Source organism: Zonotrichia leucophrys, chromosome 2 (assembly GCF_028769735.1).
Source record: "Zonotrichia leucophrys gambelii isolate GWCS_2022_RI chromosome 2, RI_Zleu_2.0, whole genome shotgun sequence".
Classification (NCBI taxonomy): Eukaryota; Metazoa; Chordata; class Aves; order Passeriformes; family Passerellidae; genus Zonotrichia; species Zonotrichia leucophrys.
Genome location: NC_088171.1, coordinates 10,920,539 through 10,944,287, shown reverse-complemented (window position 1 = coordinate 10,944,287; position 23,749 = coordinate 10,920,539). Strand labels below are relative to the sequence as shown.

General features: G+C 38.2%; 1 protein-coding gene across 8 annotated transcripts in view; it reads right to left on the bottom strand.

Annotated features, from left to right (window-relative positions):
* The window catches only part of ZMYND11 (zinc finger MYND-type containing 11), a 105,065-nt gene that overhangs the window by 19,701 nt on the left and 61,615 nt on the right, over nucleotides 1-23,749 (bottom strand). For 4 of the 8 annotated variants that reach the window (XM_064703916.1, XM_064703919.1, XM_064703918.1 and 1 more), the window contains exons 3-5: nucleotides 23,382-23,541; nucleotides 10,425-10,469; nucleotides 7,568-7,729 (exon numbers count right to left, since the gene is read on the bottom strand). In XM_064703916.1, coding sequence (XP_064559986.1) covers nucleotides 7,568-7,729; nucleotides 10,425-10,469; nucleotides 23,382-23,541 — 367 coding nt within the window. The remainder of the gene's footprint in view (nucleotides 1-7,567; nucleotides 7,730-10,424; nucleotides 10,470-23,381; nucleotides 23,542-23,749) is intronic. The other 4 variants (XM_064703920.1, XM_064703922.1, XM_064703921.1 and 1 more) reach the window with 2 other exon arrangements.

Sequence of the window (23,749 nt, the reverse complement as noted above, 5' to 3'; positions counted from 1 at the left end):
AGCACAAAAAAAGCTGATCGGATTTGACTGTTTATATTCCTCCTGCAAGACACTGAGGACACTGAAAACCACAGGCTGTTCCCCTGTGCTACAGCAAACTTGTAACCTATACATCTCAGGATTGTACTTACTACCTTTCTTGAAACAAAACTGTACACAGCACTACCAGCAAAGCTGCTCATTTGATTGCTTAACAGCAATTAGAATCATTAAACTGTGCTGAAATACCAGCTCAGTCACCAACCTACTCAGACCCTGCATGGTGCATAACAACACTACAGCTTCCTCCTGACTGGGAAAAACTCTCTTGTGGGAAGGGCCAGCCCCAGGTATTTCTAAACCTACAGTTCCTTTAAGTATTATTTTCATAATATTAATGGTTGCCTGGCCTTCCTTCCAAATTGTGGACTGACAGAGAATTTATCCTGCACCATATATCTGAATCACATTCTGTATATTCATGTTTCACTCTGACTACCAGGAGAAACGTGCATTCTGCTGGAATTCAAATCACCTACTCAGTTTCTCATAAACCAACATTGCCACTGCAAATGAAAACCCAAATGTGCATTAAATTATCTGCATTATGAAACACTGCTGTCATTTTGTCATTTCAGGCACTGGAGTGCTGTGTGCTTGCTAATGACACAGCATTTTAAAAGACTGAAACTTATAGGGAGACAATAAAACTCACATGCACTGACTAGTCCTACACCTCTTTTTCTGACATGGCTCTGGAATTTATCATCCTTTGAAAGTATTTCAGAATTCATGTGAACCATTTTTCATGCCCTGCTGGGCAAGACAGTTTGAAAGAGACTGTTGAGATGGATGGTTTACAGTCTTATCCTTGAGATCATAAGAAAAGATAGATAGCTGGCTTTGTATGGTTATTGATGTCAGTAATTAATATCATCTTAAGCACCAATGAAAATGATATAATTTACTTGCCAATTCTGGCAAACTTTTAATTTTTCCACTTTTCCTTCAATTCCTTACACTGATTTATTTTAAGAAAAACTTGATCTCCATGTTCCTCTACTAAATTTTGAAAGGTAATAAATTTAGGGAATTGGAGCCTATGAGCCAGCAAAATGTCTTTTTATGGCAAGGTTGCTCACCCTTTGTAGAAAGCCAGTTACATTTCAAGCACTTCATTCACTTTTCAACAATAATTAGCCATTTAGGAGGTAGCATTCACACATTCTTTGGAAGTTATAATGGAAAATGTGTAAGTTTTTAATAAAAAAACCCCTCCTTTGTATTTTGAAGACTTGTAGAATTCTCAGAGTCGTCAACCTAGAGCCACTAAAAGCAGGAAAGTAGATAATACTAGATGGGGACTGTGATTTGTATAAAATCTATTCATATTGCTCTGACACAAGGTAATATACCCTCTTTCAGGTCCCCTTTGTAGGCAGAGTGATATAGAAGCAAATATAAATGAAAATTAGGTCTTCTAATTTCCTACTTTCAGGAAACAAAAACAATGATAGTGCAAGATCCACTTTCTTTTCCCTGTCAGATCTACTAAAATACTCTACTGGAAACCTTGTTCAAGTTCAAGTTTGTTTCAGGGAGCCTGCTGAGATTCAATCCAGCCCCTAAAATGTCAGGATCCTTATACTTTTACAAGGCCTATTTGTGGGATAAATTATCTTAATATGGGACTGTACCAGGTTTGGCTGGGGTGAAATTATTTGTCTTCACAGCAGCTCGTGTGGTGGTGTGGTTTAGATTTGTGACCAAAACAGTGTTGGTAACACATGGATGTTGCAGCTCCTGCTGAGGAGTGCTTGCACAGGGTAAAAGGGTAAAAGCCTTGGCAGTTTCTCACTCTGCCCCACAGTGAACAGATTGGGGAGTACCCAAGAGGGTGGGAGAAGACCCAACAGGGCAGAAGAACTGCACTAACCAAAGAGTGTTCCATGCTATGTAACCTCATGCTCAGCCATAGAAAGGAAGAGGAGGGAGCCTAGGGGGAATTTAGCCGTCTTTAACTCAGGAATTGTCTGGGCATTGATCTGTCCATGAGGGTGGGCAGTGACTGCCTGGCATCATCTTTGCTTTGTTTCCTTTCTCAGCTGGGAGCTGAGGGGACGTGGGGGTGCAGCCCTGTGGTGCTTGGCTGCCTGCTGGGGTTCACCTGCAGCATGGACAATTCCTCAGGCACACCCTGCTTTAGAGAGAGCTGCAAACCTGCTCTGAATCAAGGGAAACTGAAAGACTTGGTCAGGCCTATGTGTTTAGACAGGGGATGAAGGAGTCAAGTAATAACCTTCCCCATAGCAATCCTCATGTAGAAGATTAATGAGATTTGGTAGGTGAAAGGCCAAGCCTGCAGCCTAACTCTTTTCTTGTGGGTGCAGGAAATACCTCCTAAGAGCCTTATTCTCTGCAGCACATCTGTTTCTTAGAAGCTGGAACCTCAAGGTTACATTGCTCTTTATATTCAATATTCCAGATTAATTATACTGCCTAGTTGTTAAGAGGGTAGCAATATATTGCTACTGTGCAGGTGTGACTTATTTAGCAATTCTGACATGCTCAGAGTGCAGGGCTTCACAGCAAGGCTATACAAACCACATGAGGCTGGAGAAGCCAGGGGCACTTCCCAGAAACACTCCATCCTGCAGCAGCACCAGGCATGATGGAAGTGACAAACCTCTGCACTCTGAGTTAGCTCTCAGCTCCCAGGGTGGCAGTGGCCACTGTGCTGCAGTTGCTGCAATCTTTCATTTGAAGAGAAAAAAAAATGGGAAAACTTTAAGAAATGCAAGGTGTCAGTGCCAGCATTCTGCCTAGCTATAGGCATTTAAATTACATTTGCACTGTTTAAAGAGGTTTCAATTTCCCTGTAATCTCCCATTAATGAATATTTTTCCCTTCCTCTCTCACCTGTCCTGTGTATACACACATCAAAGAGCTGCATTTCAGTTCAGTGATGGATTATGTGAAGACTGCTCAATGACAGATATATGTTTCTAAGGCATCAGTTCCATTTTCAGAAACAATTCAGGTTTCCAGGTGTCTATTTGCAGAGGGGAACTATGAGCATGAGTCTAACATACACTCACCACTGCTCTTCAGAAACTTCTGGCTTTACACACTGGTCCTTGGACTTTTTTAGGGTTTAAATTGCCAGAGGAATTTGGTGCTACATATGGAAAGCTTTACTGCTCTGCTGCCCTCTCAAACTTTCAACCCTCAGGTCCTCAGGTTTCCTGTACCATTAAGAAAGGTATGCAGGCACATGGAATGGGTCTCAGAGCAACCAATGCACTGTGTGCCCTAAGCATCACACAGAAAAGCTTCTGCAGGAGCAAAAGATGCCCTGATATTTGCCTCTTTCATGATCAGATGCAGTAAAATTAGACTTTTTAAGGCATCAGGGGCTTTTGGAAATGTTACAGCTGAATCCACAAATTGATTTCTACATGTATGGTGCATTAAGCACCTTCTGAATATGAAGCATCATATGAATTAAATATGCTTTTATCTGCACAAAGAAGGTGGCAGAAGGCTCTAAGTGGGGCTTACCCAGTTTTCTCACAGCTGTGGACAAATTCCTTTATCCTTTATTCAGCATGTGCTATGCAGTGCCCAGTTCTGTCAGCTCCCTGATTTACTCCAGGGTGCATGGCAGGGACTGGTGAGGACCAACACCTCACAGGTGTGGGCTCTGTGCTGCTAAAACTGGTCCTACACTAGGACTGTCCTTTGCCCACCAACCCATGATTATTATTTGTGTGACCACACCAAATACTGTTTCAGGAATATGTTTCCCCATCCAGGACTCAAACTCCTACCATAACACCATGAAATAAGCCAATAAAAATTCTTTCCTCCCTCCTTGCATCTGACATTGACCACCTTGACTGACAGCTGGTACCTAAACCCCCCTGATCTAAGCACCTGAAAAACTTCACTTAAGTAACCTCCATCTTCCTGTGCTTCTAACTTTCCACTGCTTGTCATTCTCACTTGTCAAATTTTGTCTGAAGTTGATTGTGAACTGCATAATGGTTTATTTTTATGTACCCTAGGAAATGCTCAGTACAGTACCAGCACTCAGAAAAAGCCTATCTATAGAATACTTCCCAGCACAGTATTTAATATATTATCATAGATTTATTCATTTATTTATTAATATAGATTTTTTTTTCTATTTAATATAGATTACTTTGGTCTCCTATGTATAAACCCCAGGAATATTGGAGCACCCACTATAATAGGTAAATTGGCTGTAAGTCCTTGCAAAAAACATGCTTAGAAGACCAATCTCTCATCAGATGACTAAAACAATTTAGTAGTCAAGTTAAACCACATGACTAATTCTTTCCTTCTGTTTCATGAATCAAAATTATTTCTCTGTGACAAATGATATATCAAAATTTTAAATTTTGCCTTCTTATCTATTTTTTTTTTAATTTGGATTTTTAGACAAGAAATAATAATAGTCAGTTACACCAACATGATCAAAATTCTCCTATTCATAATTTTGTATATATCTATTCCCCCTCCAAAAAATTAGTATTTTTGCAGTACTTTTTGTAGTCTTTAGGTACTAAATTAACATCTGAAGAAAATTAATTCCCTTGTTTTTTATGACTGAAGAAAAGCAATAAATGTACAAGTTTCCTATATCTTTCAGAGACAGAGGTGACTAACCCTGTCTGGAATGGACTATTCCAGTAGTGAAAAATGTAATCTCTAAGCTCATTCTATATTAAGTTTTACTCTTGTGACTTGTCTACCAGGAATTTTGCTGATAATGCCAATTTATTTCACTTAAGACAATGATTAGTCAACAGTCAGGGAAAAATTTCAATCAGTGCAATGTGGTTTGAATTGAACTTTGTTTGACTTTTGACTCCTGCTGAGAGTTATATAGGTTACAAAAATACTCAGAGTGGTACCATCAATTTAAAAAAAGAAATAAATGAGGAACTGAACATTGTTGTTTATGGATGCAATGGAGAAAAGCCATGAGCAGGCAAACAGAGTTCAGAACAAGGTTTGAAAGGGATTGTTATAAATGATATGGGAAGAAAATATTTTAAGTTATGAACAAATCTTTAGCAATTGCCTTTATAAAATATTTCTGAGTAGCCAAGTGTGCAAGATAAAAACTGCACTGGTTGATCAAACTAATACAACCAGCAATTGTGAAAGGAAAAATCCAAAGTCTTGCTGACCTTGGCAGCATTACAGAAGCAATCTTACATAAGAATGAAGTGTTCTCAAATTATTTCTCCCAACATATTATGTTTAAACATACTTTTACTTCACCTTTGTAAAGAGCTTTGAAATCTCCAAGTGAGAAGTGCCATGTCCAGTTATGGAATTAAATATGAAAATATATGTATCTCTTTGTCCCAGCTAGCACTTTTCTTTAAGATACTTATTTACTGCTGATAACACAGTGCCCTTATGCAAGATGGTTAAACTCTGTTATGCCCTCTGGACATCAGCCAGGGCTCTCTCCACATTATTAGTTTTTTGAATATAGGCCACTTTCTTGCTTTTAAAATGAAATTAGAGCAGTCATTTCCTAGGAGGGTGGGGAGAAAGTAGCAGAATACTGAAGGATGACTTCTGACACAAGGATGCTGCCTCCCACACTTACAGGGACTGTGCCAGCCTCCTTAGTCCAGGTTTGCAGAGTTAGGGCTTGAAGCTGTTTGAATTAATGACAAGAAAAATAAGAGCTGCTGGCACAGGGGGAGAAAGGATGCCATGGCATTCACAGTGGCAATATCCACAAAAATAGGTTGATCATCACCTGAGGCACTAAGCAAGCCAAAGGCCTCTGGGGCAGGAAGCATTTAAGAGTCCCCAAAACCTCTCCTTAATATTTAGATAACAAAAAAGGAACCAATATGCAGAAAGATAGGCAGAAAGCACATGGCTCAACTTTCACAGGATTTTCTTTTTAAGGTAAACATTTATTTAATATCATTTCCATAAAGGACTTCAAGGCTTCATGGTGAAAGTCAAACTGTTTTCAAAGCTGATGTATCAGAGCATATTTCCAGCAATGATTCAGCATTTCCACTCTGAGGACATGGTACAAGATAGATGTTATGAAACCACCTCATACACAAGGTGGCATAAGCCATCCACAGTCTCTACCTTCACCAGGCATCATCTAAAACTCCTGGCAAACTACAGTAAAGACTGGATGCAGTTTACCTAATTTTAACTATTTATAGGAATAATCAATACTTCTAATAAGATCCAACAATTATTAAAGAGATTTATTTAAAAATGTGAAAGTAAATAATCTATATATGGTCATAACTTTTGTTTTTAACAGAAGGAATACTGAGTAGCTAAATTAAATGCTAGCAATTCAATATGGAGAGATACAGTAAATGTGTTTATTCTGAACAGGTTTTTCCCTGCCACTACTTCCTTTTCATTACTTTCAGCTTCCTTGAGGTAGCCCTGATTTTCTTACTATTTCCCTAAACCCTGAGAGCTCCCTGAGAGCAACCTGCTCTCCTGAGAGCAATCTGAGGCAATAAAAAGAGGTTTTGTGTAACTCGCTCTAAGGTAACAGCATTCAAAAAGTGCTGTTTTGAAACAAAACACTCCATGTGTTTTCAACAACTGCTTCCCCATCCCACAAAGTGCCTGAAACCTTACATTCCTTGCAGCACAGATCATCCTAAGGTCACTCTGCTGCTCCACAGCTAATCCAAGCTTTTAGCAAAGGAAGTGCCTCTCTCTCCAGCAGTCCCAGGCAGAGTGGAAGTGACAGTTTTATGCCTTTCTGTAGCAACAATTTTATCTGAAACATTCATGTGCATTATTCCTTCCACAGGAAGGGAGCCTAGCTCTCTAGGAAGCCTAGTGAAGAGCTCCATTTGGGGAGGTGACACAGAGATGACAACAGCAACAGGTATCATCCTGACCAGAATGTTTCATCTTCTAATGACATGCACACAACATATCTGACCATTCTTGGAAAGTATATAAAAAATGCTTTTTGCTGTCTCACTGCCATACTCATAAGAATAACATTTTTAAAGAAAAAACAACATAGATATGGATGCTCTGAGTGAAATTCAGACTGCCCTTTTTGCACCAATAGAATTCCCATCAGTAAATGAAAAGCAGGATTTAACTCCATGTTTTTGATTCTAACCTCATCAGTAACATGATTGTGGCTTTGTAACATAAAATACCATTCCAATAAAATATTAAGAATGCAAGTCATCAAAATACAAAAATTATTCATTAAAACAACATTAAGTAAAAACAGTAGCATCTTATACAGCAATGTGTTTACTCTTGTTGAAGGTTCCCACACTTTACTGCACTCAGGTGCACATTCTGGCACAGGGTACTGTGCAAGTAAAACTTGCTGGAGTCTTCAAAAATGGCCATCTGCTACATGCACCACATTTTGGTACCTCTGTACAGATGCTCTAGGTATGCACCATCATTTCAACATTCAGTTCTTTACCCAATAACCTGGCCAGACCATCTGGACACCTTCATCAATCTATTAATGAATATCAATCCTCTAATCAGCACATGAAATCTCATAGGTACTCACCCTGCAAACTGGGCACTGCCAGTGACTACTGCTGTCTCTAAGCCTGAACTCATCAGACAAACACTTGGAATGATACACACGAAAACACAGGTCACATATCAACACCTCTCCAGGCAAATGGCATTCAAAACAATACCAGTCATGATTTTCTGTTTCCCAGTCCTACAAAAAATACAAAATATTTTGGTATGACATTCTGTCAAAATCTGCAGGAACTAAGAACAAAATTGATATGTCTTGAAATCCAGCAGCAATTAGACATTATAAATATTTTTTAGAAGTGTATAATGTTTAAAAAACAGGGGAAAACCTATGTGCTTTAAGATCTTCATCAATTTAATACACACTAACTCCAATAGAATATGAATGCCAAGTTTTAATTTTTGCAATTGTCTGATTAGTTACAATTTCAAATATGAGCTCTGTCCACAATGAAAAGTGGGTTTGTTTTCTACCTTTGTGTAAAACATTTGTTGATCTCTCTGTATTAGATTGCAAACAAAAGTTTGTGCACCTCAACAGACCATACCTATTTTCTTGGACTATTGCCCTCAGTTTAATTGTTACATTATATTTTCAACTGTAATTTTCTGAAGGGTGGTCCCTTCCAGTCTTTACTCTCTTAAAACTGACAACTTTTCAGCATCATAGTGTTGAGTTACAAGAAATAAATGAAATCATGAACCAATTACTGCAAGAAATGTTTCTGCTAAGCAATCCCAATGCAATTCAAAACATATAAAATGTTTCACTTGCCCTGCTCAATAGCACCGGGCTCATTCCTGACATGTTCTGCAGTAGACAAAGGATATGGTTCTGCTGATGCACAGGTGTCTTTAATATACTCTTCCTTGAAAATTCACCCCCAACGGCCAAACTCTGACCTTTGAAACATGTGCACAAGCTTTGCTGAAATAAATGAGAGCAGCATGCATATAATTTGGAGGCAGAATTTTGCTCTAGGATCTGTAGTTCTAAAACCAAGCAGAATTGCCAGTGGCCACTGTTAAATGTTTATGTTTGTTATCTGAAATGCCACAGTTTTCTCCACACTTAGAAGACAAAATAGCTGTCATATCTCAGATAAAATTCCAATGCCTTTTCATGTCAAATGTCACTTTTCAATGGGTTCAGATCTCTGAAAAAAACTACTCCTATTCTTCAATACATTATCTTGATAAAAATCTGATCAAGCCATTTTTAATGTCATGTTGTAGAGGTGGAGTTAGCAATTCCCACTCACTGCCAGAACTGGCATTTGCCTGATTTTCATTATGCTGTGCCTGCGCAGTGCAGTCCTTGTGTGCAAGGTCTCCTCCAGTGTGAGAAGGGCCACGCTCAGGCGGTGCCTCCAGTCCCTTGTGCTGGGCACAGAACTCTCTGACCAGAGCCCCCAGGAACACAAGAGATTGTGGGACAGCCCCAACCCAGACTGCCTGCACTAAACTTGATGTACCTTGAATGTTGGATTGCAGGGGTAGCAAGTTAAGAGGGGGAAAAACCACCCAATGAAATCTTAACCAGTGATTTTTTGAACTGAGAACTTTGCCCTCCTTTGTTGTGCAGATTAACAGTGTAACTTGACCTTTTGTCCTTTCTCCTCATTTCATTTTACTGGGAAATTATCTCAAAATGGCATAACACCATCAAATTTGGCTAAAAGAACACATTCTTGTTTCACCAAATCTTTCCCCTTCCAAAATCCAGTGGCTGTGTACTTTGGGAGCCCCTTCTTTAGGATATTTTGTAAACAACTAAAGATACTGCATTGTTGGTGTACTTGATTTGCCTGTAGACTGAGAGAAATCAGGATAAAGTAGTGTTTTGTACTTCATTTATATTAACTTATGTAGAAAAAGAAAAAAGAAAAAAATCAGGTGACAGTAAAGGGCCAATTAAGCAAGAAAAATAATCAGTTTTGGTTGAATGTATATTTAGATAAAAATTAAACTGAGAAACCACAAGAGGTCCTGCAGTTTCACCACAGAATCAAGATTCCAGGATTCTTAATTTTTGTTTGTGTTAGTTACGTATTCGTATCTCCCAGATATTCCATTGTTAAGAAATATGCTGGCAAAGAGATGTGGAATTTCATAAACATACGGAAATATATTTGCTGGCAAGAAAAACCATCCACTCCAGCCAGAAATGATGACGTTAAATAAAACAGCAGAAGAGGCTTCCTTCAGTATTCACACTGTGAATACATTATTTCTAAATACAAGGATTTTCACAGAAAAAAAGGTTTTAGTTTAATGCAGTATATTTAGTGCGTAAGTATACATAAAACACTAATTTGTGTAATATATTTGAAAAGCTAGTTAAAAAAAAAGATTTAAAAAGGTACATAACCCTTGTGGACAACTGCCCTATTGACTTCAATAGCGAGGTCAGAGGCAATAGTTTTCCTCCAACAGCAATGAAATGCTGTTTATTGCTCCTCTCGGTTTACCTAAGTGTGAACGGGAGGGGAATGCGCTCCCAGCACTTCATCTATGTGTTTACTCATTTATTTTCATGCAGGAAATGGGATTATTTTAGCCGTGCCGGCTCCGGCTGCTCGGGGTCGGGCAGGCCGGGCCGCCGGGGCAGCCGCGGGCTGCAGTTCCCGTTTGCACCGCCAGGTGGCGCCGGGCGCTCCCGCAAGCTCCCAGCAAGGGCGGCCGCGGTGACAGCGGCGACATCCGAGCGGCGCCGGAGCCCGCCCGACACGCGGGGCGCGCACCCAGCTCGGGACCGGGAGTGACATGGATGATGGTGGTGGCTAAGAGAGCAAACTAAGCTAGCCTAATGGAAGACAGAAACGTAATAGAAAATATGACAGAATTCAAAACCACATAGTGCAAAAATTGTTCACCTTGTTTTTTGCTGCTGTCTGGGAAAAAGGCTGCATACCGTAGGCCTTTCAAAATAAAAACAAAACAAACTTTGTATCTATACTGTAAGCCATCTGGTTATCAGGATATACACAAGGCTAGAAAGAATTCATGCACAGTGACCAGGAAATCAATCTGTTAGTTCTAACTTCTGGTTGCATACATTTCCTCCTGCATTCCTGGAATGCTACCTGACACTTTCACCACATTTTATTTCTTTAAAATATCCCACGTACTTATATGATTATAAGGACCCAACACCCATCATTCTTATCCATATACACACCCACCACCAGGCCAATTTAAAAATCATCAAGAATATTAATGATTGTTAATTAATGCACCCTCTTTGATACATAAACGTTCTCTGGGCATCTAAAAATAGATCCCTCTAACATAATTTACTGCATAGGGAATTACCCCACCAAAAGCAAAGCAACACCTTTGCAGCACATTATCGAAGGTTAGGCTATCACTTCATCAATAAAACTCACAGTCCTTGTTTGTGTATAAAAGGTGAGACATTTTCCCAGGGCCATGCAGGCTGAGGAAGGCTCTCCTCCACAGGGACTGAGTTTCCTGGCGCAGGGAGGGAAGGGCTCCGGGGTCACTGTGCTGCAGACAAAGGGAATCCTCTGCCCAAGTTCAGCCCGGCCCCGAGAGGGAGCGGATTTGGCAGCAAAGCTGCGGAATCAGATCCAACAGAGACCTTCCCCCTTGGTCCTGCCCAGCTGCCCGCTGCATTCATGGATCTATGCAGCAGCAGGACAGCAAATGGGTTTGGGGGACTGTGTAATAGCCAGAGCTATGCTCTGTTAAGCAGAGCAGGATCTTGCAATCATATGGGTCACACGTGGTCACTTGTTCTTTATATTCAAATCTGTCAAACATTATATCATAAAGGTCACTTTGCACTGACATAAATAGCTGAGGTTCACTCGGCAACGTGAGTGAAGCACTGCAACAATTTCAAAAATACATCTTATGACCGACACGTAAGCTTACTTTTCTTTGTCATTTGTCTTAAGTAGGCTGTCTTAAAGCAAATACATACATTTATTCTGGAGGTACAGAAAAATAACATGGGATAGAAAATGTCAGGCTATCCAGAGCATTTGACAATTTAAATACAGATAAACCCAACAGAAAGGAATGAATCATCATGTCGTAGCCTTTACTGTAAAATAAAATACAAAGTTGTTGTCAAGGAAAGAATAATTTTAGTGCACAAAGAAAATGTCCATTATAATGCAAATGTACATGGAAAAGAAATGCTTACTCATTAGTAATGGAGATTTACTTAGCTGTAATTGAAATAGGGAATCTGTATGTTGGAGAATGTGACATCCTGCTGTACAATTAGCATACCATTAAGTAGGAGATGTGAAGCACATACTGACAGTAAAATTAACAATAACTTAGAGGTCACAATTGTAACTATTAGGTCACTTCCATACCACAGCAAGCCCGTAATTATTGTAAAAAAAAGATGTTAAAACAAGTAATACATTTTCATTTTCATATAAATTATATGTAGGTATAGCACATGAAAACAGTATAACCTCCTTTCTTAGACTTTGTCTAAAAGGACCACTTTGCCTTTTTATAATGCACATTCCATTAACATAGCTCATTTCTTACCTGTTAATCTGTTTTCTCCAAGTCCCTTAATGGTAGCCCAGATACTCGGTATTAAGTCACTCTACTATCAGGTGGAGAGAGGAAAAGGGAGGGGGGAAAAAAGCAAAACTCTATTCATAAAACTCCCCCTTATGGGGACTTGCTGATTTCACACAATTGAACTAGATTTCCCAAATAATCCAAATTATGGATATCCTTTGGACCCAACCAGTAAGCTAAAAAAAAAAAAGGGTCATATAGATGGGAGAGACAGTTATAAGTCAGTTACCCCTTTGGCACGATCATGTTTATTTACAAATAGTATGCATACAGTTCTGTTGTCCTAAATTCAATACGAAGCAAATGAAGGAAATAATTTCCCATGGAGTTCATGGTTCCCAGCATTTCCTGTGTGGCACTTGTCCCATAGCACTCTTTGCACTTTTTTCACCCCACAGGTGTTCTGTTTTAAATGATTCTCCAGCATTTCCTTTACGTGTGGGCTGCTGTGGTGTTCCTCTCTCTCCCCCCTACACCCCTGCACACACAGCTCCTTCCAGATCACTGGATTTTCATTCAGACCCACCTGTGCACAAACTCATTGTCAGCCCTGCATGGTGTCTGTGCTTTAACAGTCCCTAGAGCTCCAGCTGCCCAGTGGGTAAGAAACTTAGAGCAGTTTCTCACTAGTTTAAAGGAAGAGTATTAGCAGATACACAGTAGATTTCACCCACCGTGTAACAGTTCTGGTCTGTCACTGTGGTGGAATCTAGAATGGCAACAAGGTCCATGCCAGCAGATAGAAGTAATTTTAAAAATATAAATTATTTAAAAATAGTAGCATTTGCATGCTACATTTATTTCAAGTAATTTTCATCACCAGCCTAAGACTTTAGTGTTATCTTTTCATGTTTATTTCATAACCCTTTAAAGAATGTCAATAAATGAGTTCCTACTATTTCTCAGTTTCCCGTTTCTTTAACATATAATGAGATAGGCCATGCCCAATTTAAAGATATAATTTCTGAGGCAAATGTTCTGTATTCTGATATTTTAGGATTTGGGAACAGCCATAAGGAACACTTTCATCTCTTCTCACCTCTATCAGCTTTAAAATCAGAGTTCTTCACATTTTCCCCTCTTCAACTAAGAGAGAAGCTTTTAAAATCTTGGGTTTTGATGTCAAGGTTTTTTTGCTGGCCTTCAATAACTCTTCACTGGAACCCAACAAAATTGACTACCAGTCCATATCAAGTAGAAATATACACTGAAATAAATGCCTCACAAGAATGATGTTCTTTTTTTCCACATCTTCGATTTTGCTTAGGTTTTGCAACATGCATCCATCATCATCTGCTGTTGGGAAGTAATTCCTATCTTCTCTACTTAATCTTTCATATTTCAAACTTTCTGCTGTAAATTAAAAGCCTTTATTATATAAGAAATGGTGGTACTGCATTCTAGCATGGATGGATCTACCATTTCATTACTCTCCTCTGGTATCCAGGTCCTCTCTTTAAGAGGACTCAGAGTATGCTGCAGGAACCTAAGCCCCCACTCACATTAAACAAAGCAGCATCTATTTCTGTCTAAAGACATTTTCCATTCTTAATAAATCAGTTCCTTTCTGTCTTTTTCAGGCAGCATCTGCTCCATCAAAGCTTTCTCAATTAGACATGAGCTTTACTAAAGGTAATTGCTAAAACCTTGCAGTACATCTTTATGACTCACAGCTATCAGGAACCACAGTGGGGGTGCACTACTTATAAGACTTCTGTCCTCCAGTACAAAACCTGAAGAAATGCTTCAAACTTCTACATTTGCTGCAAATAGCTACTGCCCACTTCATTTATCTGTTTTTTATTTCTCTCACAGTGTAAATACTGGAATCCCTGCCCCACACAAAAGGCAACCTGAAACAGGCTTGGACAGGAGCTCCAGGGTTGTTAACAGCCCTGAGGAGTTGCAGAAATGCTAAACCAGCATTTAGCTCAGCTTTGAAATGCCTCCCTTTGCCCATCTATCCACTGCTTTTGCAATTCTGTTCAACTTCCAAGTAACTGCTCTGTACTAAGAGGAGTTTTACAAAGTGTGGCTGATTATCTGTAGAGCTGCACAGATGGAAGCCTTACCCCCCTTTTTTTTTTTCAGACAGTTCAAGTGGATGTGGTACGTGCACACTGGCCTCTATTTTAAACAGGCTCTATCTCATTGGGCACAGCAGCCAGTAAGGAATCTCCAGCTTATCAGGGGTCTCTGGCAGATTTACTGGTTTCCACTCACACATCACCATGCACCAAGTAATACCTGGGTGGAACAAGCATTATGTGTTATGGAACATCATTCCCAGTGTTTTTTCAAATGCAGTGGGGACACAGTGTGTGTTTTCCACCAGAGGCCTCAGTCTGCTGTGACAGCAGTCTCTCTACTGCCCCTGGGTCTGTCTTCTCTTCGTGCCACATCCCTGGCTCCATCTATTCTCTAGCAATGAATCCTCCTGTAAACATCCTTTCAATAGCCTACAGGATCTGCTTTTATCTTTTCATCAGAACAATGATGAAAAGGTTAGGCTTCAAACTGAGGAAGGTGTGATTAATTCCTTGATGGCTCAGAGGACTTACTCCATCTTTGCAGCAGGTAAATGGTGAGTTAGCTGTTCAATAAAGTATTTCCCTTTCATCACTACTGTAAAGGGTCTATATTTGATCAGGACGATTGCTTTCCAATGATAAAAGTTTCTTAGATCATCACATGCTTTACATTTAATGCTAAAGCAATGCTTTGGGGTAAATTCAGCACCAAAATAAGCTTCTTTTCTCCCCTGCAGTTTTCCTGCATCCCTGTGTTTACTAGATATATTTCTTTCTGTTTTGCATCTATGTTTTTACTACTGCTTTTGCTCATCAAAAGTGCTTAGCAAATAAACAAGAATCCATTTCTCTTTCAAAGCCAAAAAGACTTCAGCAGCTAGAATCCCTTTGTGAAAATTGTTTCACTTTATCTTTTCTTTCTTTTTCTGGAAAACTACTACAGCAGGTAGCTACAATGTGTACTTTTACAGACAGGATAATCTATCCATTCTTTGTAGATTCTTTCCTTCTCTGACCTGGGCTTTATCTTTAAAATAGATTCCCATAAATTGACCCTTTAGGGCACTTCACAGGTACTCATTATTCATATTTTATCACAAAGAAATCCAAAGTTATTATAAATTCATATGTCCTCACAACTACTGAGGCATCTTGCTTTATTTCAAATGTATTTATTATTTATTTATTTGTTAATTGTGGCCAAGGTTTTAGCATCTCAGCAATTAATTGGAATTTCTTGTTTTACATGGTTTTTAAATTCTCTTATTTTAGAAACCCTTTCTATTCTAAAAAGAACCAACACAAAACCATCAGACAGGGCAGAGATCAAAATCTCCTTCTCCATGGTTCATGTATTTATGAGCTTGTAACAATCCATTTCCATTTTCTTCACTGGTAACTGCTTCTTCTTCTGATGCACTGATACAGGAGGACTCAGGTTCTGCAGAGAATTCCACATCCTCTCAGAACTCTTCTGGCTTTCTTTCAATGAATTTAATCTAATTAATTTATTGTCAGTTTGTCTTAGAAGTCTTGAGTTTCTGGCAGAAACCACCCAAATCTCTCTGGATTCCTGCCAGGACAGGCAGATTTTTATTCACCTTCCCACCCTGTAGCCACTTTCTTGACAATTTGGGGTGATAGGTCCCAAAGTACAGAGCCAGATTCTAGCTCCCAATGCTAAAGAATTTAGTTTTTTCCAAGAAGTGTAGTAACATGTCAGCAGCCAAATTGACAGCTTAAACCCCTGTCACACTTATCTGCTCAGCCTATGAGCTGTGCTCCTGCAGTAATGAATAAATCTCAATTTCCTTCCCAAGAATATCATGTTTGGGTAGTAGCAGTGTACACATTATTTAAGGTGAGACAATAAAAGCCTTCTCCTCCAGGATATTAGAAATAGAAAATAATTTCAAGTGAACTGTTTTTTTCTTTCTTCATGTTCCAAGCAAGTTCAAGGTTAATAGAAACTTTCAACTTATCTCCTCAGAAACTGGATTCACTCTGCTATTAATGTCACAATTTTTGACTCAGGTTGAGCCAAGAGGAGGTTTCTAGGCCATTTTCATTAGGGAGATAAATCAGTGATGGAGTGAGGAATTTATCAGGCACAATGCATTTTATGTCCACATTAAGGTTTTGTTCCCCTAGAAAGAAGGTAAATCCAGACCAGAAATAAACCATCTCTTTGCTTGTAGTTCCAAGTCTTCTTTCAAGAACTGTGCACAAAAATGGTCTTCTTCCCTTTTCTTGCTTAAAATACATTTACATTTCTTCTCTGGTCTTATTTTGTAGTTTTTCTTTAGGTTGATGTTTCAGCACACACAGAAACATTTTATCTGAACCAACAGCAGAACCTCCTACACAGGTTCCTTAAATCTCTTGTCCTTGTGTCCTGTGCTGTAGGTGTGGCTGATATTGTTTCAGCTGTCAGTTGATAGAAAGGCATGGGGACTGCATTTATTGTGAATTAAGCATGAATATTAATAAGCTCAAACTGAATGAAGTTTCATTCAGTGACCAGCATGACACAATAATAAAAGATTCAAATCAGTTGCCAGAGATACAGAGCATTTTGAACACACAAAGTTAATAAAAACAACACTACTAGGTCAGGGTGGGCACAAAAGGGGTAGAAAAAACCCAAGATGTATATTTCTAAAACAAGACAGACTGATCTATGTCATTATTCTATTAGCACAATTTAAATCCCATGATGGAACCTTTCTCCAGACTAGTTTGACTAGTTTACTTCAAACTCAAAGTTAAATTCTCATTCTTAAGAACATCCTTTCAATCAGAAAAGAACATTTTGTGAAATCTGTGAACAACATTATCCATATCTCAACTCCAGAATGGAGAGTGAAAGCCTCAAAGAAGAACACAGCATTATATCAACTGAATTTTTAAAAGTCAAGTTGGCAAGGCTGAGAGAGCCAAGTGAAGATGCTGACAAGGTTGTTGCACCAGTTTAAAAGAAGCAGCATCTCTCTGCAGTCAGATGGAGTCTACTAGTGTCACCTTCAGTAATGTGAAGATCCTGCAAACATTGTGAACTCCCTTTCCAGAGAACAAAAAATAAGGATGAGCAGAGGAGAAGGAAGAAATACCCCTGAACAGATGGGAAGAGAAAAACAAGATTGGAAAAGGAATGCAGAATTGCTCACTATTCTTAACCCTTCTAGAGGCAGCAAGAACCACTGGAATTGCTGTGGGGCCATACTCAGCCTTAATGCAAAGACAGAAGAGGGTCTTGGCTTTAATGCAGAAAGAATTTCTCTTCTATGAATTGTGAATTCAGAATTCTAATCCGCTTCTCTAGGATAAAATAGCCTATGCTTTGATTTGACAATTTGAATATATTTGCTTTTCTGAACTTTCACAAATCCACTTATTTTTAGTTTATTAATAAGCAGAATCACATCTGCAGTTTGCAACAATAATTTGCAAGAAAAATCATTGCATTTAGCACATGAAGGATTGATTTCATGGCAGTCTTTTGGAAAATTAAGCCCTGAATGATGGGACCTTAAAGGATAGAAAGACAGACAGAAAAGATTCAAAGAATGTCAGAAGCTCATAATCCTTGAGTGTTCTTGTGTGACCAGGCTGGTATGTGGCCTGACCTCAAAGCCTCCTCATACTCTCCCTGATGTGTGGTATTAAGGGATGGAAGCCAGTTTGAATTTTTTCTCTCACAGGATCAGTCATTAACTCTTTGCATCAGTGAATCCCAAACTGTAAAGAACACTTGCACTTTCACAATAATTGAGTATTTTCCAAGAAGAATGTTCCTGGAATCTATCTGGAACATTCCAGCCTGGAAAATTCTCAATTTGTTCAATATGTAAAAAATATGAACTATATGGCTTGGGCTATGTTTGGCTTTGGATCAGTGAATTTACACAGGACTTTACATTAAAGGCAATATGGATGGATAAGGCAAACAGAGAATTTTTTAAACACTGAAGGAGATTTTTCTTCATTTGATGTGACATGTTCTTCCTCTTTGTGCTCTTCAGTTGTAAGAGCTCACATGATGAAGGCACTGGCTGTCACTATTGCTGTTTCATATTATCCTTCTGCCCCTAACTGAAAAGAATGGGATGCACATTAAAACCATTCCTCAGCCTAGTTATTTAAAACTGGTAGCTATTCAGACTGGTTTTGGATTGAGGTTTGGTTTTGTCTGTTGTTGTTCAGGGTTTTTTTATTGTTTAAAATGTATTTTTTGTACAGAAAAGATTCAAACTCTCACAGTGACAGTTCTTAAGCTTTTTACAATTATCTTCACATTTATGGAGACTCAAGATGACATAGTCAGTTCAAAAAACAGCTTCTGGCTACCAATACTGACCTAGCATGGAAAAATCAATATAATTACAAAAGCAATTAAGCATGGCAAGCAAGGAATCAAGCCTTTGCTCAATCTAAAGTAATTTAGATTAACACAAACACAACAGCCAAAACTTCTCCTTTCTCATAGACTGATCCCAGTAAAATCAAACCTGCAACACATCAAATCACAAAAATAACTGGGTGTGTGCCTAAGGTCACTTGGGTTAAAAAAATCACCTTCAAGACTCACAGTGCTGACAGCGGGTTACAACAAATGTTACAATGATGGGAATACAGACAGAGTGGAGAGATGGATTATTTAGGCAGCCTTGTGACTTGGAAGTATCTGGAGTTGCTCTGAGCAAGCACCAGTACTTTCTCAATTTAAAATACCAGAAAAATCCCCAGAAATGAATTAGCACATTGAGAATACATGTGTGTGTTGGGGAAAAGCAAGTTGTATCTCTAATGTTTTCTGAAAGCAATAAAAAGCAAGGAAACTTCCTCTCCAAACAATATGCTCTCCTCTAAACTCAAACATCTTTAGAGGGAAGAATTGGAAAGGCAATAATTTAGATTAAGAGAGGACCAAACACACAGGAGAATGACTGTAACTGAACCCCACAGCTAGAATTAACTAGCCAGAAGAATTGCTGCCTTTTTCTATGGGCAATCAATGAAATTATCAGAAAACAGAACTCTGTAAAATAATAATCTCTTGAAAATATAATCATCTTTTATGCATTCTTCAGTAAAGAAATAGCTCACAGTGCCTTAAGTAAGTGTGAAGCCTCACTCCTCACATCTCATTAGAGACTTTGGCCACTATGAAGCATTTTTAAACCACAGCAGTACTGTGGGCTATGTTGCAATCAGATGCAAACAATAAACCCTTGTTATGAACATATCTCCATCTTAGAAGAGCACAATATTGTTTGGCTTCATGAACACAGGAAAATTGAAATTATACATTCATAAAGCCTCTCTCTGGGTCAGAGCAGCTTTATGACTTTAATCATGAGAGGAAGAATTAGCACATTAAATGCTCAAAATAGCTCAGTGCACAGTCTGTAGAAAAATGTGAGTAAGACAAACTAAATCTAAAAACTGTACCTAACCCCCCCATTAAGCCATTAGTACTTAAATTCAATTTCTTTCCTTGGGGTTAGACACAGTACTATGTTACACAGATAGAAGTACATGAAATCATGGCAGAACAGAAAATAGTAATAATAGGTAAGAAGATTCATTCTTATTTTCTTGAAGAACTACCTTTCCTTTCTATCTTGTCAGGTGCATTCAAAACATAGTTAACAGCACTGATTTACAATTTTTTTTCTAAACCCGCAAGAAGAGCAAGAAGACTTTTTTTTTATGCTGTTAATAAATAGCATGTCCAAATTCCAGAAGTTCTGTGAGAAACAGAAATAAAGCATTTAGAAAAAAAGAAAAAAGTAAATTTCCATTACCAGACTCCAGGACTGACATTTCCCTTGCAAGGCAAGAAGCTGAAGAGATTTTGTTCAATTGTATAATGATGCATCAACAAACAGAAAAACGCAAAATTCCTAACTAAAATCCTGAATAAAAATGGAAAATAAATTCTTCTCTCATTTATTTTGTGCAAATGTATTAATCATCTGCAAGATAAGAAAGCCTGTAAGATGAGAACACATTTTGAAAATGTGCAAAACATCTGGGAACATGGCAAATGAGCAAACAAAATGAATACCTGCACAAGCCCTGGAGGTATCATATTTGCAGCAAAGTTCTTGTTTAGGTACCAATCCTTAAATGTCAGTTGGAATACAGTACATTTTGTTACCAACTCCACATTTTAAATTTAGTAACTTACATAAAAATATTTCTCCCACATGTATCTGACAGAATAATTTTACACTCTTAAATCCAACCATTCTTTTTTTTTTTCATTTTTTCTGAACATTAATTTTCATGAGCTGTCCCTTTTGGAAGAACCTCCTGATGCCCTCAAATTGTTTTGTCTTTGTATCTCAGTTTGTCTTTTGTATATTACTAAATATGTGAGGTTTTGCTAAATTTTTTTACCATAGCTTCAACATACTGCTGGAACAATGAGAGCAAAGTAGCAAATAATTTTTCTGAAGGCTAAAGGTAACCCTATCAGAGATCATGTCCTTAGTGCATAGATCTATCATTATTCAACCCGTTGCATAGGGCAGATGTTTAGAAACCGTTAAGCAAGCATCATAGATTATCAAATTAATCTTTTCCAAGTAGAGCTGTGTTTTCATAATCTCTTTACTTTCAATTATTGTCACTATTTAGCCATCAGCCTGCAGTCACCATCACAACCAGTACTTTCAGGTCATGTGGCATCCTCTAGTCAGGCACCTCTTACAGTAACAGACAAAGGTGCTCAGCAGTTCTGTGGCCAAGGCCAGTAATCTTTTCATCTGCTAAAATTCAGATCCAAAACTTCAAAACTGTAAAAAATCACCAAGCAAAAAGTCAAATAAAAAGTGGGGGGAGGGATTATAAGAATGTGTCCCTGTGCTATCTCCTTGGAGCAGCCTGTGTTTGCTGACTTCCACTGTGGTGCCAGGAAAGAAGCCAAAATCCAAAAGCATTCTCGCACTGGTGTCAGTGGGTGGTTGATTGGTTTTAAAGTCTTCTCTTTCCTGTTTTGAGCTTTCCAAGTTCCAGTAGTACCAGTCAAACCAAATTTGACAATTAGGTCAAGGGTCTTTAAGTGCAAAAATTTGAGCCTGAAATCCCTATTTTAACATTAATACTCTGCTTCGAAGAGTTCCATCTCCTCCAAGTGCACCTCCAGAAAGAATTCTGTGTCTTTGTCCTCACTGAAATGTAACTTGAGTTCATGGTCCAACAGTCATTAGTACCAGATCTGAGCAGTGCTGAATTACAAAGAAGTACAAACTGCCTCTTGATCAAGTGCAGTCAAAGCATCTGTTAAACTACTCCTGTGTCCAAAGCAGAGAACATCCCAAACTTGATGGTTTGCACCAATTGTCAGAGAATGGAAAATACTTGATCTGATGGCAAGTGATGACAATGGCACTTTGTTACTCATTAAAACTTTCTGAATAAAAGAACAAAGAGAATGACTTTATACCAAGTCAATGTGTTTTGCTTCATCTGTCTGCAGCATTTTGATTCAGTATTAGGAACAAAAAGTTTGGGTATGATTGAAACATGGCCTGGATCAGAAGCTGATTTGTATTTTTGCAGAAAACTGTTAAGTCAAGTGTGGTGTTCTGAACTACTGAGACAGCCCCACACATATGGCCACAGCCCAAAGTATCAGTGCTTAGCCGTAATACTGAAAATGCAGTCTGCACCTAACTAAAGGGTTACTCATAATGTGACTTGAACAGCATCTTCAGTCAAAGATATTTTGTGCACAGACATAAAATAATTGTGCAATTCTAATGACTCACTGGGAATTTACAGGATATAAATTCTTTCAAGTTTTGTTAAACAAATGTTGCTAATAAGCAGCAGGAACATTATTTGAATGATTATATAAGAAATGGCTATTGTGAGGCATTTTGATAATTTTTTTTCCTTTCTCTTAGCAATAGAGGAAACAAACATACAGAACACTTAAGATAATCACAGATTTCAGGCTTTATATCTTGTTGAGTCTACACAGTTAATATCACTTCTAAACAGATAAAACTCACGTAAGAAATACCCAAAAGAGCTGAGCTGAGTTTTGAAATGTTTCCTGCCAGGGAGAACAGTAACATACCCTTTAAAGGTTCCCTTGAGGGCTTCTAATGAAATTAGAATGAAAATCTTAACAGTGACATAATGTACATTAAATACAATGCATTGAAATTAAGGTATTTCAATACTTGAAACTTGTGTAAGTGAGATAATCTTGATGATAATGTTTTCTATTATGGATATTGCTTGTTTCCACAAAACCAAAAACAATACATTGTTTCACTTTCAGGATCTTACTGATAACTGCAATATTGCAATGAGCATTTTGATGGTTTTTAGTTTTTCTGGGTTTCCTGCAAATTTAATGTATTAGCTATGTCTGAGACAATGCTGACCCTTTTATCAGTATTTGTATTCCAAAGCAATAGTTCCTAGTTCAGATATTTTAAAGCTTTGCAAAACTCTTTTTAGTTAGGAAAATATTGTCTTGTAAATAAAGAGATGGGGCTCCTAAACAAGGCAAAACAATTTCTCACGCTTTTTCCTGGTCTAAGTGACTATTATCACTTTTTGAGTGCCCTTCACCTCAGCTATGGAGGGATATTAAAAACATGGTTTTTTCCTCTTCATGTAACTTTCAACCTATTGAAATAGATTTTAATATTTCTGTTAGACATCCAGTGGAACAGTATTTGGATGCCTGTAGCTGATGTGCTAAGAAAATCCTTTCTAATTGAATGCCCTGGTGTCCACGATTATCAGTAAAATACATCATGTGTGTTTGCATATAACTTTATAATTTCATGTTGCACTTCTGAAAGGGAGTTCTTTGTTCTTCAGATTCACATTGAAGTAAAATTTAAAAGTGTGTGACTTTTTTTTTAATACACCATCTTTGGGATTTGAGAATGTCTGAGGATTTCAAGTAATACCAATAATATTTACTGTCTTCTGTACAACTGTAGAAGAGAATACAACATAAAAGTGAGGCATAACCCAGCAAAGGACTTTGCCAGTTTTTCATAGCAGAAAACTCAGAGTTCAAGAGGAAAGAGCTTCTATGGAATAGAAAAGGTTAAAAAAATTTAAGAGTGCATTACTTCCCTGTTCACAAGCGCCAACACAGAACCTATAAATAGTTTGAAATATAAATTAAAACAAGTTTCATGCTAAGATATCAGAAATCGTGATTTATTTTCTCAAAGACTTTATACTCACAATCTCATCTCCTGGCAACCAATATCCTTCTTGCTCAATACCAGCTTTTGACCCTTTACACCCCACGGTCAGGGTTTCCACAATGAGACCATCCTTGACTGCTAAACTCAGCTGACGTGTGGTTTCTTTTGGATGCATACCATGGACTCGAGACATGTACCTGCACACAAAGCACAAAAGTCTCTTAGTGTTAGTTTTAAATTATAAAATGTGTCAGCAAAATATACACATTTTCAAATGAGTTAAAACAATACACATTCTAAGTTTTAGATTGTTTTTAAACAGTCAAAATTTATATCGCTTCACCCTTTCCCTCGAATCAGTTTTTTTCCTCTTGCAGCTTTCATGTACACATTTAGACAAGTAGT